Here is a 15,470-nt window from a genome sequence, read left to right on the forward strand (position 1 = left end):
ATTTGACTTTTTATTATTGGTAAACGGCATTAAGGTCAAGCAAGAGTAAACCAACATCGGAAAATCATTTTTGTAAATACCTTTGTGTTTTAAATTTGTCTTAGTTTATTGATTTTAGGGGGAGTAAATCCAAAAATCTGAAAATCCAAAAACATCGAAAAATTTCAAAAACACAAAAACAATAGAAAAACAAAAATGAGTTTCCTGGCGAGCAAAAGAGAAAATGATAGTACATCAGTGGTCTATCCAAACCTCTTTAAACCTTAAATGAAAAACGATAAGCAGCTCTATATAAGATGTATCGGTAGGCTCACAATCATTTTAAAGTGTGCAGGGTGATATAAATCTTAAATCGACTGAAGACCAGGTGGGAACCATTCATTGGCATATGGTCTTAGTACCGAAATTTCGTTTGAGAGATTGCCGAGGTTCTGAGATATTCGGTCTTTATGCTGCTTATCATCTGGGTATCATGGTTGTATCTTTTACCGAAAAATAACGGGGACGCAAGTCTAGATCTTCCATGATACTATACATACGTGTACATACTGCATTCGACCTCAATAAGTGATAAACAATCACATGTCCAAACAAATAAGTGATAAAATATCACATTTATCCGGGAGTCAAGTTCGTCTCTCTGCTGTACGGAAGTACTGACCTGTTCACGGACTTGCTCCTGTGCCCTCATGCATATGAAAATCAAGTTCCTCATCAATAAGTGATTCTATCACATAGGGCTTATTTTCAAATCAAAATAAGTGAGAATCTCACATCATATACGGTCAAACAGATGATAATCGGTATACTCACCGGTAAGATGAATCCTCGTGCATACCTTGATACGGGAATGTGTCGTGATGTGGATGAACACCGGTCGGTAAGTATAAATCATACCTCAACGTATCCCCTCGCCATGATTACATCTGATAAGTTGAGCTTATGTGGACAACAATACCGATAATTGTTATAGGATGCTTATCTTAATGTTAACTAACTGAACAAAGAGAGTGTTTTGGCTTGACCGTGCACTGATATGATTCTCTTACCCTCGAAACTCGCAAAAAGAATGTCTGTATATATTTATTTACTGCTTTCAGTCTTTACATTTGAAAAATTCAAAAATACCAAAAAGATTTTAGGTGTGTTTTAATATAAACTTTATAAAAGCCAAAAAGATTTTATTTCTATTTTATTTTCGATCGTACGATGTTGGAACTCGAGTCTTCGTTGCCTGAAACCTGATCGAAAACCGAATTGACTAAATCTTCATAAACGGTCGAAATTTGCAAGTTTTGAAAGTTAGAAACTAAAACTGACAAATTTACTAAACTTTCAAACTGTCGGACGGTGTTTGATTGTGACATGGTCATTCGTGTGTCATTTGTTTATATAAACTATATTCCAAGCAGTTGTTCTCATTACGCGTTTAGATTTCTTGCATGTGCAGATTCTAAAGGCAAGGAGAACATGGTCGATGACAAGCTTCGGAATGAAGACACGACGTGAAGGCCCTCAAAAGATGAAAATGATCGAGTTGCCGCTGACCATCATCAACACCACAAGGATCTCAAGCTATAAGGATCAAGTCTTTCACGAGCATAACTCAAGGGGGAGCTTATGTTAAGGGGGAGTTTGTCAACACACTTCCTACATGAAACGGGGAGTTTGTTGATACACTTTCTGCTTTCAAGACGTGAAGACTTTGAAGATCCTCCGACATTGAAGACTTGAAAGGACGTCAGAGACTTGAAGACACGAAGATCGAGACAAAGCTACAGCCAAGGGGGAGTTTGTTGGTGCACTTGTGTCTGTACTTTGTCTGTATTTTGTCATGATACAAAACGACGTCTTTTGTTAGTCTGGGTTACGTCTTAGGTTTGTTAATATGTGTTTTTTATGTAAGTTTGACCAAGTCAACCATCCTCCTGGTTTGACTTGGCCAAACATTTAGAACATGGTTGTAACAAGTGTGTGTCGAAGGATGAGTCATCGAAGGATAGTTTAGATCCTTCAATGAGCTCGAAAGATAAACCTTCGATGGATGTTGATGGACCTCGAAGGATGTCTTCCTTCGAGGTATATATGGATCCTTCGATAGGTTTCAGATCGATAGATGATCCTTCGATCAGTCTATCTGATCCTTCGACCAGACGAGCTGTGATGGGTATATATATACTCATGTAATGTGTTCACTTTATTATGAGTGTGAGGCAGAGTATGTGAGTGAACTTAGTCTTGTAGAGAGCGTATTTTCAGTTTGTTCAAGGGCTGTAACCATGTCCACTGAAATACAAGAGAAAACTTTGATATCTCGTGTGTCTACCTTTCTCTTTGTAGCTTGTGTTCTCATATAAACTACCGGTTTGCATTCTAGCTTGGATTCCGCACTTGCTAGTGTGTTAAACATAACAAGGATAAGGTTTAACCTCAACCTCCGAGGGACCTACAATTTTTTCAATTTTAAACATGTATATACATATATGTATAATTGACAATATACATATATATATATATATATATATATAGTTAAAAGATTAACAATATACACATGTGTATAAACCCCAAATATAACACTATACATCTATTATAGACATGCTAGCACACAACCTATAGTGTTATATTTGTTATATAATGATATATAGTGTTACGTGGTGTTATATGGTATTATATGGTGTTACATATTGTTATATGGTGTTTATATGGTGTTCTATAGTGTTATATATAGTGTTATAATACACTAGTTCTCACACTTTGAGCACTTTTTACAGGATCCCATACCTATATATATATATATATATATATATATATATATATATATATATATATATATATATATATAGGGTGGAGATACTATAGGAAGTTTATTTGGCTAGGAAGGCTAGGAAGTGATCTTGACCATCCATTTAGTTAATCAATGGCTAAGATTAAATTAATGAAATTGAAGCAAAAAAAGAGAGACGCGTGGGTTTGTTAGGGGCATTCTAGTCAATCCAGCACAATAGTTTCTCTCTCCACCAATTCCCCCCAATTTTTAAACGTTAATAACTTTTTCATACCACTTTATTTTTTTATAAAAATTGCACCAAAAAAACGAGCGTTTTTTTCTTTAAAACGAGTATACTATTGCTATATTTAAAAAAAATAAAAACCCAATTGCGTAAAACGCAATAGAAAACCCCCAGTTACGTAAAACGCAATGGAAAAAAAAACCTAAAAAATGACATTTTTCTAAAACGCAATGCACCAAAAACACAAAGAAATGTCTTATTTGTAAAACGCAATGGCCAGAAAACACTTAAAAATGACTCATTCTAAAATGCAATTGACTAAAAAACAAAAGAAATTGTTCTCTGTAAAACGCAATGAACTGAAAACACATAAAAATGTGTTTTACCTAAATCGCAATGCACCAAAAACACAAAGAAATGTCTTATTTGTAAAACACAATGGCCAGAAAACACTTAAAAATGTCTCATTTCTAAAACGCAATGGCCTAAAAAAACAAAAGAAAGTGTTATCTGTAAAACGTAATGGATTGAAAACACCTAAAAATGTGTTTTACCTAAAACGCAATGACTAAAAACACTTCAAAAATGTGTTTTACCTAAAACGCAATGACTAAAGACACTTAAAAATGTGTTTTTTTTTTCTAAAACGCAATAGCAGAAAACACATAAAACTCTCTTATTTCTAAAACGCAATGGACACATAAAACTGTCTGTGAACTGTTTGTGAATTGTCTGAATTATCTACGAATTATTGTCTTCGAAATGAGCCAATTTCTGAAAAATTAATTTTTCTCAACCCCCGACAGGGGCTCTGCCCCTTGGACCCCGCCAGGGGCTGCCGCCCCCGGGACCCCGCTACCAGGGGCTGCCGCCCCCGGACCCCCGCCAAGATCGTAAAACGCAATGACTAAATAAAAAACCCAGATCGTGAAAATGAAATTAAAGAATTTCTTACATGGATCGAAGCCGATTTCTTCATCAATTGACAAAATTTAAATGATAGAAACACTTATCAACGCTCGAATCGAACGAATCGAGTGATTATCTCCAAAATCAACGAAAAAACGAGATTTTTTTATGAAATTAAACTGGGTTTTTTTCAAAAAAAAGTTGAAGAACACGTTGATCGGGTGTTTGAATCATTAATTGGTGATGAAAACCGCACTATAATGTAGTGATTATTGAGATAGAAAGTGAAGAAATGGTTGAAGATGGTGGGTTTTGAAAATGGTGGGTTTTGAAGTTAGTGGGTTTTGAAAAGGAAGAAGAAAGAGTTGGATTGACTAAAATACATTTTTTCTTTATTTTAAGTGTTGCCACATGTTCTAATCCTATTGTTTCCTACACTTCCTAGCCAAAATAAATTTCCTATTTGATCTTTTCCCTATATATATATTACCTTAGTTAATTTTAATCAAAAGTTAACCCCTTAAATATTTGAACATTTTGTCAAAATCAGAAGATAGAAAACTTAGTTAGCAATGTATCACAATGAATATGGGTGGAGTATGAATTTAACGAGTTTAGGTACACTAATTTAAATGTAAGTGTGTTTAGCTAAATAGGTTAATTTGGTCGGTTTGCATTCATTTATTTTTACAAATTACAAATTTTTAAAAAGTAACTTTTATTTTACACCTAAGATTTTATAAATGAAAATAATTAGCTTTTTAGACATCATAATTTTATGTACATTTTTTCATTGTAAATTTCAGATTAATATGCAGACTAGTAAACAAAATACAATAACAATTTGGGTTGAACGGGTCATGTTCGTGTTAAGCCGTAGAACCTTGTATCATGTTTGAGTTCGTATATCTGACACGACTCGGGTTCATGCCGTCTTCAAATTCGTGTCAAATATCCATGTTTCGACTCTTTTTCTGCAACCACAACCCATTTAAAACCCACATGAGCAAGCCACCCACTACACTTTATTATCCTATAGCCTACTGGCTATGCATATGAAGTATGGTCACATTTTTAGGGAACTTTTTGTTTGCAATTGATATAGAGTTAGAATGTAACCAAAGCATTAAGATCTATATGTGAAAAGAATTACAAGAATAATGTCATCAAAGCCCTTTAACGATGTTAGGCAACAACATTTATCAAACGGTTGGTACTAGTCATTTCATACTATTGCGTTTATTCTACCTAAACACATAAAATCGTAATTTCCATGATATAACGCTTGACGTGATACATAATTTAGTCATAGTATCAAGTGAAAACAAGCTAACTCATTTTTGGTTGCCACTAATTATGGATTTGAGATGGTTGGTATTCAGCTCCTGTTATGATGGGTTTTCCTTGCTATTTATATATCACATTAATGACGGATACCAATGAAAGTGCCCGTTGCAAACAGGGCCGGTCCATAGATTTCGAAAGCCCTACGCGACAAGTAAAAATGGGTCTTTGAAATAGAAACTTATATATGAGCCCTTAATTCCTTAAAGTATAAATTTAATCAATAATCTAGCAATTAACCAATAATCAAGGAATATTTAAAGAAAAAAGTTTAAAAATACGTATGTTGAGCATTGCAACCTGTTTAGAATTAGATTGGGGACTCAGGTTAATGGAGTCGTAGTTGGAATTAGTGTCACCAAATTGTGTTTTTTCTTGTCGATTGATTACTAATTTTAGCAATGTTGACCATCACCTTTTTTAAATGCCATAGTGGGGGGCGGTTAATCATGTAAAGTTAGAGTGTTTAGATAGAAATGCCGCTCTTGAGTTTGTATTAGATTATTTTATTAGTTGTTAGTTATTGGGCTTATTAGTTAATTGTTTAAAATGGTTGTCATGTTTATATTTTTAATTTTTAATGGATAATGAGTTTAGTTTAAAATGGGTTCATTTGTTTAATTGTACAAGGGCATTTCACATATTACTCGACCTACACCTACAGTATATAAAAGAGGGAAACTTGGGACCTTTCTAAAAATGGGGCATGTGCGGTCGCTCACTCTGCACGCCCTTAAAAGTTCGGGGGATCTTATTCAAGAATGTGATAGATAATTTTCCTAGGTTATGGTAGCTATTGGTGTTCTACACTTTCCTTTTTCCATTTTTTTGGGTGGTAAATTCTGACTAATCCTGTCTAGTGGTACATTTTCGCCGATGATACTTATTTGTGTAGTAGGACGTGGAGCTGTAGTAGAACCTATGACTATATAGTAAAGATAACCTACTTGCTATGCATATTAAACATTGCCTAACTTTTTTGAAACTTCATTTCCACTAAATTCATAACTCAATTTTATTAACAACCCAATACAACCTATATATGAAGAAAAAATTACATGAATAATATCATCAAGGCCAGAAAGATGAAGCTTCACACCATCTCAACATAAATCATCAAACCCTCTTCTCCAACCCTTTCACACCTCAAAACATACAATCTTTCGTTAATTGATCAAACAATGAACATTAGTAACTTTATACCTTTGCTTTTATTCTACCCAAACACCGAAAATCGCAGTTTTCATGATAAAACACTTGATATGAAGAACTCATTATCTCAAATATTAACAAAGTACTATCCTTTTTGCCAGCAGGTATGCCAAAGCTGCACTAGCCCATGTAGACTGCAATGATGATGGTGCTGAGTTTCTTGTAGGATCTATTGATACTACACTATCCGATTTTCTGCAAAATTCACAACATGAAGATCTCGGTCAATTTTTTCCATATCGTCAAGTATGGTTTAATTCAGATCGTAAAAGTGAAAGCGACCAAGTCATGATCCCACTTGCGGTTCAGTCTAACCATTTTGAATGTGGAGGAGTGGCGGTGGCCGTATCACTATTACACAAGGTAGTATAGAACATTGAAAACCTGTTAAGATGTTATGTATTATTGATCTACTATTTATAAGAGTACAATATCTTCTAATTATTTTATTTCTTAATTTAAAAAAAAAGTTGATTAAAGTACTTACTTATACGTATTTTCAATCATATTTTATAATTATTTTATTTCTTAATTTTTTAAAAAAAAAGTTAATTAAAGTACTTACTTTTACGTATTTTCAATCATATCTTATCTCAAAATATCATTTTATATTTCCTAAATCATTTTTACTAACTATTTCCTTATTCAATAGGTAGCTGATGCAATCAGTTGTTCTCATTTGCCGGTGATTGGGCAAAAATGACACAACTCTACTAACAAAAGCTGGAACATGCCGAACCCCTCCGACCCCAAGTTTATTTCTTTCCAATATGACAACATAAATTCCAATTCCTTTACTCCTGATGGAACAAAAGAGTGTGTCACAAGGAGTTTCACATTCCGAAACTCGAAGATAGACGAGCTTATTAAACTCAAAGACAAAACCATGATCACGAACGCCACTCATGTTGATGTTTTGACATGGTTTCTTTCCAAGTGTGTAGTGGAAGCTGCTACCAAAGACTGAAGAAGAAAGTACCAGAAGTAGTCTCTCACAGAAACAGTACACTACAAATTCATTAGCATTTAGTTAGTTAATAAGATCCCTATAACACATCAACCGAAACATTCAACATTTAAGAAAGCAACACTCAAGCCTAACTAATAACCTTCATCAACAACCAACCAAATCCCACAAAACATATACTAAGACACCAAACTTAACCTAAGACATACCCACATCACATATCATTTCATGCTTCTTCCTCGTACTCGCCACCTTCTTCATCTTCCTCGTACTCACCTTCATCATCAGCAGTAGCATCTTGATACTGTTGATACTCCGAAACCAGATCATTCATGTTACTTTCGGCTTCGGTGAACTCCATTTCATCCATTCCTTCACCCGTGTACCAATGCAAGAAAGCCTTCCTTCTAAACATAGCCGTAAACTGCTCGCTCACACGCCTAAACATTTCCTGAATCGACGTTGAGTTTCCAATAAACGTGGACGCCATTTTCAGACCAGTCGGTGGAATGTCACAGACGGTTGACTTCACATTATTAGGAATCCACTCGACAAAGTAAGACGAGTTCTTGTTTTGTACATTGATCATTTGCTCATCCACTTCTTTTGTGCTCATTTTACCACGGAACATGGCTGAGGCGGTGAGGTAGCGCCCATGTCGGGGATCAGCGGCACACATCATGTTCTTGGCGTCCCACATTTGTTGGGTGAGCTCGGGTACGGTTAGGGCGCGGTATTGCTGGGACCCACGAGAGGTCAATGGTGCAAACCCGACCATGAAGAAGTGAAGCCGAGGGAATGGAATTAGGTTGACCGCAAGCTTGCGGAGATCTGAGTTTAGTTGACCCGGGAATCGGAGACAGCAAGTGACACCACTCATGGTGGCAGAGATTAAGTGGTTCAAATCTCCAACTGCAACAAAAACAGTTGTTTATAAATCATATCATATCATACACGGTTTTGTTGTGCTAAACCAGTAGTGTTCGCATGTTGACCAGTCAAACCTGATACAAACCCGAAAATTGTCACACATGAACCCGAACATGACATGAATTCGACAACTTTAACCCAAAAATTATTTAACTTTTTTAAGTTATTGCATAGCACATTTAAAAAAAAAATAAATCAAATGTTAAACGGATGGCGATGACTAGCGACCTTTAGCGATTTTTTTTTAAGTTTCTGGGCCTTGGCTTTAATACAAAAAAAAATAAAAAATAAAAAAAATAAAGGTTAACTTGTGCAAAAACTGGCCCACGCGGGCCTGGGGTTTTCGGAGCTGCATTCGTGTCCGCAGGACGTGCACGAGTTCAATTAAATTTCAATTCAGAAACTCATTTTTTGCACCCCCCTGTGCGCGGGTAGGACTTGTGGTAAAACATGTCATAAAGCTACAATGGAGCAGTAAAGACTTTACCTTATAAACAACCACTAACTTTGTTAACACACCGATGTGAGACAAAGTATTTACCACCTTTTGAGACTTTCATTCACACACCCAACATATAAGTCCTTTGCTACTAACTATTAGTTTTTGTTAAATATACATGTAAAATAACATATATACAAGGGTATTTTGATGTAATATACATATAAAAATTTTCAAAAATCTTTTTCTAGTGTAATCGCTATTTATAAAATAGCCGTCGCTATTTGTCGCTATTCGCTATCGACAACAATGGATCAACCCACAAACCCGCTGGGTTGACACGAAGAAGACGACCCACATTTAGCTAAATGTGTTCACAAATTTAAACTAAACCTAAACCTGTAAATTTCATATTAGGTTTATGTTGTGTTTTCGGGTCATGTGAAATATTAATATATGTAGTCATATGTAGCAAGTATTTGCATAGTTATTAAAGGCGCGAAGCGCACTCTAGGCGCATTAGCTCCGATTAGGGCCTAGGCGATAGGCGCAAAAAAAGCGTGGGCCCGAGAAAAAAAAAGCGCACTTAAATAAAAAAATTAAAAAGTTCATTAAGGGAATAAAGTACTCAAAACCAAAACAATAATGTGACAACAGAATTCAGAATTAAATCAGAGAACAAAAACTAGAACTTAGAGAACTAATTCAGAATTAACTAATTAAAAATAAATACTGGAAAATACAGAACTAAATCAGAGAACAAAAAACTGCTGTTAATATATTTAGGATAAGAGTAACTTGCTAGCTCCTGTTGTATTTGTTTGCCGGATTCTAATGAAAGTTTTTTAGCCGTGCAAAAAAATAGGATAAAAGTAGCTAGCCATATATTTAGGATATGCAGTTTCTGTGAGTAGTAATGATTAATTCAGCATACCGAATTCAACATTTAGTGATATAATCAGTTGCCAATAGTCCTATAAATACTGCAGATAATGAGGAATTTACAAATTAAAAAAAAAAGGATTAATTATCATTGCGCTCAAAACACCTAGGAAGTAGGAGCGCATTCAACTCGCTTCGCCCAGAAATATCGCTTAGGCGCCAAAAGCGACCGCTTTTGATAACTATGAGTATTTGTTATCAAAATCTTCAAATAGAAAAGTTTTTTCTTCCTTCTTTTGTTTTTCATGTAATATATCAAGAAACAAACCACGTGAAAGGCTGAAACTTGCAACTTTTTTATCCCCACAAAAGAAAGAATCTTTGCGGGAATCACATGACATGAGTTGCCATTCACATGTGACTTAAAGACCACAACACTAATGCTTTGACTCCGTATATCACAACTGGACATGTGATTAACACAAAAAACCTTATTCCAACCGAATTCTTTAACTTAAATAATACCAGTCAACGATGCAAGATAGAACACATGAATTCTAATAATGGTTCTATCAGGGAGGTTGTTTTAACTTTTAAACCATCAAGAAACAAGTACACTTATTAAATGCATCTTCAACCTACAACTATATGGAGTAAACGCATCATTGAAATGATTGTTACAAGTATATGAACAAAATGGACTTACAGCTGGGAGTGGTGAGCTTGAGTGTCCGGAAACAGATGTCGTACAAAGCCTCATTGTCAAGAACCATGCACTCATCTGCATTCTCAACCAACTGATGCACGGATAGAGTCGCGTTGTAGGGTTCGACAACTGTGTCCGACACCTTAGGTGATGGGAAAACCGAGAAAGTGAGCATCATTCGGTCCGGGTACTCCTCCCTTATCTTGGATATTAGTAAAGTTCCCATGCCGGACCCCGTGCCACCGCCCAATGAATGGCATACTTGAAACCCTGTTACCCAAACACCAATAAAACATGATCTAACTGTCAGTTCATATCCTAACATTCAAATTTTCAACTGCAAAGTGGAAATTAGCAGCAACAATGGCAAATTACACTGTAAATGCAATGAATCGACACAAATCAACATGTGGTAACTGCAAGGGTGTAAACAAGCCAATCCGCTTCTGAGCTACACATGATCGGCTCGCTGAGCTTAAAGCAGCTCGAGTCTTAGCTTCAATTATGAGCTCGAGCTAGCTCGCGAGCCTAAACGAGCTAACTATTTATATAATTTTTATTTAATCGTAAACATATATTTATATAAAAAGCAATTGATCAATACAGCAAACCCTAATTTGAACAACAAACACAAGAAGTAAAATAGGAGAATCCTAACCTTGAAGACAATCACAATTCTCAGATTCCTTCCGAACAACATCAAGAACAGAATCAATAAGCTCCGCTCCTTCCGTATAGTGACCTTTCGCCCAATTATTTCCGGCACCAGACTGTCCGAACACAAAGTTATCCGGCCGGAAGATCTGACCGTACGGACCGGATCGGACGCTGTCCATGGTCCCTGGTTCGAGGTCCATGAGGACGGCGCGTGGAACGAACCTTCCGCAACTGGCCTCGTTGTAGTAGACGTTGACGCGCTCGAGTTGGAGATCATGATCGCCGTGGTAACGGCCGGTGGAGTCGATACCGTGTTCGGCGCATACGACCTCCCACAACTTGGCTCCGATCTGGTTGCCGCATTGGCCGCCTTGAATGTGGAGGATTTCTCTCATGGTTTTGTGTTAGGGTTTTGAGGGTTTGGGATGAGGTTGAAGATGATCAGTGTTTTGTGTGTTTTCAGGTGAATTGGGAGGGTTTCAAGTTTGTGTACAGAACGGTTTTTCTCCTATTTAAAGAGGGAGATTTAAAAATAATAATCTAGGGTGAAGATAGTTTATTTGGCTAGAAATACTAGGAAGTGATCTTGATCATTCATTAAGTTAATCAAGGGCTAAGATTAAATCAGGGAAATTGAAAGGAAGAAAAGAGGCGCGTGAGTTTGTTCAAGGGCATTCTAGTCAATCTAAGCCAATAGTTTCTCTCTCCTCCAATTCCCCCATTTTTTAAACGTTAATAACTCTTTCATACCACATTATTTTTTTATAAAAATTGCACCAAAAAAACGAGCGTTTTTTTATCTTTAAAACGAGTATACTATTGCTATATTTAAAAAAAAAAATTAAAACCCAGTTGCGTAAAACGCAATAGAAAAACCACAAGTTACGTAAAACGCAATGAAAAAAAAAACCTAAAAATGACATTTTTCTAAAACGCAATGCACCAAAAACACAAAGAAATGACTTATTTGTAAAACGTAATGGCTAGAAAACACACAGAAATGTCTTATTTGTAAAATGCAATGGCCAGAAAACACATAAAAATGTGTTTTACCTAAAACGCAATGCACCAAAAACACAAAGAAATGTCTTATATGTGAAACGCAATGGCCAGAAAACACTTAAAAATAACTCATTCTAAAACGCAATGGACTGAAAACACCTAAAAAATGTGTTTTACCTAAAACGCAATGACTAAAAACACTTAAAAATGTGTTTTTTTTCTAAAACGCAATAGCCAGAAACCACATAAAACTTTATTTCTAAAACGCAATGGACACATAAAACTGTCTGTCACTGTGAACTGTCTGAATTGTCTACGAATTACTGTCTTCGAAATGAGCCAATTTCTGGAAAATTAATTTTTCTGATGCGTTTTTAGTACAGGGGCTGCCGCCCCTGGGACCCCGCTACCAGGGGCTGCCGCCCCCGGACCCCCGCAAAGATCGTAAAACGCAATGACTAAATCAAAAACCCAGATCGTGAAAATGAAATTAAAGAATTTCTTACATGAATCGAAGCCGATTTCTTCATCAATTGACGAAATTTGAATGATAGAAACACTTATCAACGCTCGAATTGAACGAATCGAGTGATTATCTCCAAAATCACCGGAAAAACGAGATTTTTTTATGAAATTAAACTGGGTTTTCTTCAAAAAAAAAAAAGCTGTAGAACACGTTGATCGGGTTTTGAATCATTGATTGGTGATGAAAATCGCACTATAATGTAGTGATTATTGAGATAGAAAGTGAAGAAATAGTTGAAGATGGTGGGTTTTGAAAATGGTGGGTTTTGAAGTTACTGGGTTTTGAAAAAGGAAGAAGAAGGAGTTGGATTGACTAAAATACCCTTTCTCTTTATTTTAAAATTTGCCACATGTCATAATCCTATGGCTTCCTATCCTTCCTAGCGAAAATTAACTTCCTATTTGATCTTTTCCCTAATAATCTAGAAGCATAAGTTCTTTATTTAATATTTTAGATGTTATAAATATTGTTTTGTTTTTATATATATATTTTTTTAGACCCGGGCTTATAGCTCAGCGGTCATGAGAAGTGATGGAAGACCGCTAGTCGAAAGGTCATCGGTTCGATTCCTGATCCTGACCAGGTTTTACCGGTCTTACACTGTCGTGCTTTCGGATGGGTGTATGGTCGGGTTTTCTCCAGAACTGGTGGCTTGGTGGGCTAGGGCTTCGTGCGTACGAAATAGAGGCCATCGCAGGTAACCTTTCAGCCATTGGGTGCCGCATACGAGGTACCCAGCGTTATTATGTTGGCCGTTAAATATATATATATATATATATATATATATATATATATATATATATATATATATATCAAGTCACAAGCACCACCCTTTAAAATAAACTTTTAATAAACTTAAGTGTGAGATTTTGAGTTAAATTCTCACAAGAAGAAAAAAAAAATCTGTGCACCCTTTAAATCTACAATGATATCCGTATCAAAGTAAAAATTTTACCCATTTGAAAAATACTTTTATTACGTATTTTAATCGTTACAATACAAATCCTTTGGTATGAATATTGTTAGAAAGTATGTTTTTTGAGACTAGTGGGTTGGTTCACGCAATACGATGAGTGTCGCCGAGGTTTTTTTTGGATAGCACGCTCTAACCCGCCATGTTTCATATACTGATGACATTTGGGTATTATTATTATTATTATTATTATTTAAATGTTTACTAATTCTATACTTAAGTATCTAAATAGGATAATAATTAATTTAAATATAATTTTGTTATAAAAATATAAATTGTACATGTAAATTTAAATCCTAATTTAAAGTAGGACAAGAATTATTAGAAAACTTAAAAGATACTAGAAAACTTAAAAAACCTAGTTTTAATCAAGATTTTTTTATTTTTATTTTTTCGTTCTTTTTATATGTTACTGTTATTCATGTAAATTATAAAGAAAATAGAAAAGTTTGAATTCGGTTTTTTTATTCATTAGTTTTATTTTCAAGTTAACTTTGAATAAAAGACTAGAAAAGGGCCTTGTGACTAAAACGTAATGCCTATCCACTATTTCTTCCTCGCCATTTCACTTCACCTAAAATCTTTCAATGGAATCATTAAAACCACACACCATAATCGATCTTCAAAATCATATCTGTTAGATTTGAGAGTGTGTGTTTGTGTGTGTTTTTTATAAAAACTGTGTAACGATTCAATTGATCATTAATACAAGTTAATAATAAACATATCAATCAAAGTAGTGTAACTGGATTTGTAAGGAATGATTTCTCATTACTGAATTTAGCAATACATCATGGTACAAGAACACTCACCCTGACCAAGTGAACTCTCTATCTTGCTTTAGTCTTTGTGTCTTTGGATTGTGAAATCTGAGATATTTAGTTGTAGGAGTTAATTATTACATCAGTGGTACCGTTTATTTATAAAAGGAAAGAATTGGTGGTGACATCATCATGAAAGTGACCCTAAACAACCCTAACAAAGTGTAATTGCCAGTAGTTTGCAAAACTACTAGATAGAAAGTTAAAACAATTGAAAATCATAAACTATTGGAAATATACATGAAATTGCTAAGAAACCAAACTACCGGAGGAATACAGTACTTTTGGTTTCCACTAATTCTGTCTTCGGTAGTTGACTTGTTGGCCAACACTTGTCTTTAGCTTTGACTTGTTGACCAACACTTTCACACGTCAGGATCATATGTCGGATTGTGACTACAAAATCTTCATAACCCATTTTAGTCTGTTTTTTCTGATAACTTAAACAATGGAGTTAACGCGACCGTGTCCTGGGTACCCTCGGCTCATTTAAATTGCTAATGGCCACGACTAGGCACAGGGTGTAGGCATACAGCTGACAGATGCTAATGCTATTATAAAATGTCTTTCTTACCCATATTGGGGATACCCCTTTGTGGGTTAAAGTGGCGTGTCAGTTAATCATGTTATTCGGTTTCTGCACCGGACCCCATATGTATTGATAGGCATGTAAAATTGTATACAAAATCATTTTGAATTGTCCCAGGTTATTTATGAATATTCCTTGTGCACTTAAAAAAATTTGAAACATTTTTAAAATGAGTCGGTTATTTGTATTTACCTGTGTAAATTGACGTATCTTCAAAAGACTAAGTGACAGGTTGCAAGGTTACGAAATAGGCTGGGAGCGCCGGTAAATGCTTTAAGAGGAATTTGCAACTCCTTTGCATTAGAATCCTATAGTCTGTTATTTCATTTTTGTACATTTTCGATCCGCCTGTGGATCTTTTATTACAAGATGTCTGTATTATTATTTTGAACACTCGGACAATTATGCTTGTAATAATATTTTAAATCCAAGACTTCCGCTGTGCTATTTGTGTATTTGGTATCAATCTCATCACGTACTCCCCAACCGGGCCCACCGGGCG

At 35.4% G+C, this 15,470-nt stretch overlaps 1 protein-coding gene across 1 annotated transcript; it reads right to left on the reverse strand.

Moving 5' to 3' along the window:
* Positions 1 to 7,480: 7,480 nt before the first annotated feature.
* LOC110867677 (tubulin beta-2 chain) lies at positions 7,481 to 11,561 on the reverse strand. Its single transcript, XM_022116685.2, has 3 exons — positions 11,059 to 11,561; positions 10,401 to 10,670; positions 7,481 to 8,355 (listed from the first exon to the last, which is right to left on the reverse strand). Exons 1-3 carry the CDS (start codon positions 11,450 to 11,452, stop codon positions 7,670 to 7,672), a joined length of 1,350 nt encoding a protein of 449 aa, XP_021972377.1. The 5' UTR covers positions 11,453 to 11,561; the 3' UTR covers positions 7,481 to 7,669.
* Positions 11,562 to 15,470: the final 3,909 nt, after the last annotated feature.

The sequence above is a fragment of the Helianthus annuus genome, chromosome 7 (genome assembly GCF_002127325.2).
Source record: "Helianthus annuus cultivar XRQ/B chromosome 7, HanXRQr2.0-SUNRISE, whole genome shotgun sequence".
Lineage (NCBI taxonomy): Eukaryota > Viridiplantae > Streptophyta > Magnoliopsida > Asterales > Asteraceae > Helianthus > Helianthus annuus.

What these genes read in the sequence shown, in the direction of transcription:
- LOC110867677 (XM_022116685.2), bottom strand. Translation starts at nt 11,452, where the DNA reads ATGAGAGAAATCCTCCACATTCAAGGCGGCCAATGCGGCAACCAGATC. An exon ending in GAATTGTGATTGTCTTCAAG is followed by an intron (nt 10,671 to 11,058) that starts GTTAGGATTCTC and finishes TTTGGGTAACAG; the next exon opens with GGTTTCAAGTATGCCATTCA. An exon ending in CAAGCTCACCACTCCCAGCT is followed by an intron (nt 8,356 to 10,400) that starts GTAAGTCCATTT and finishes TTTTTGTTGCAG; the next exon opens with TTGGAGATTTGAACCACTTA.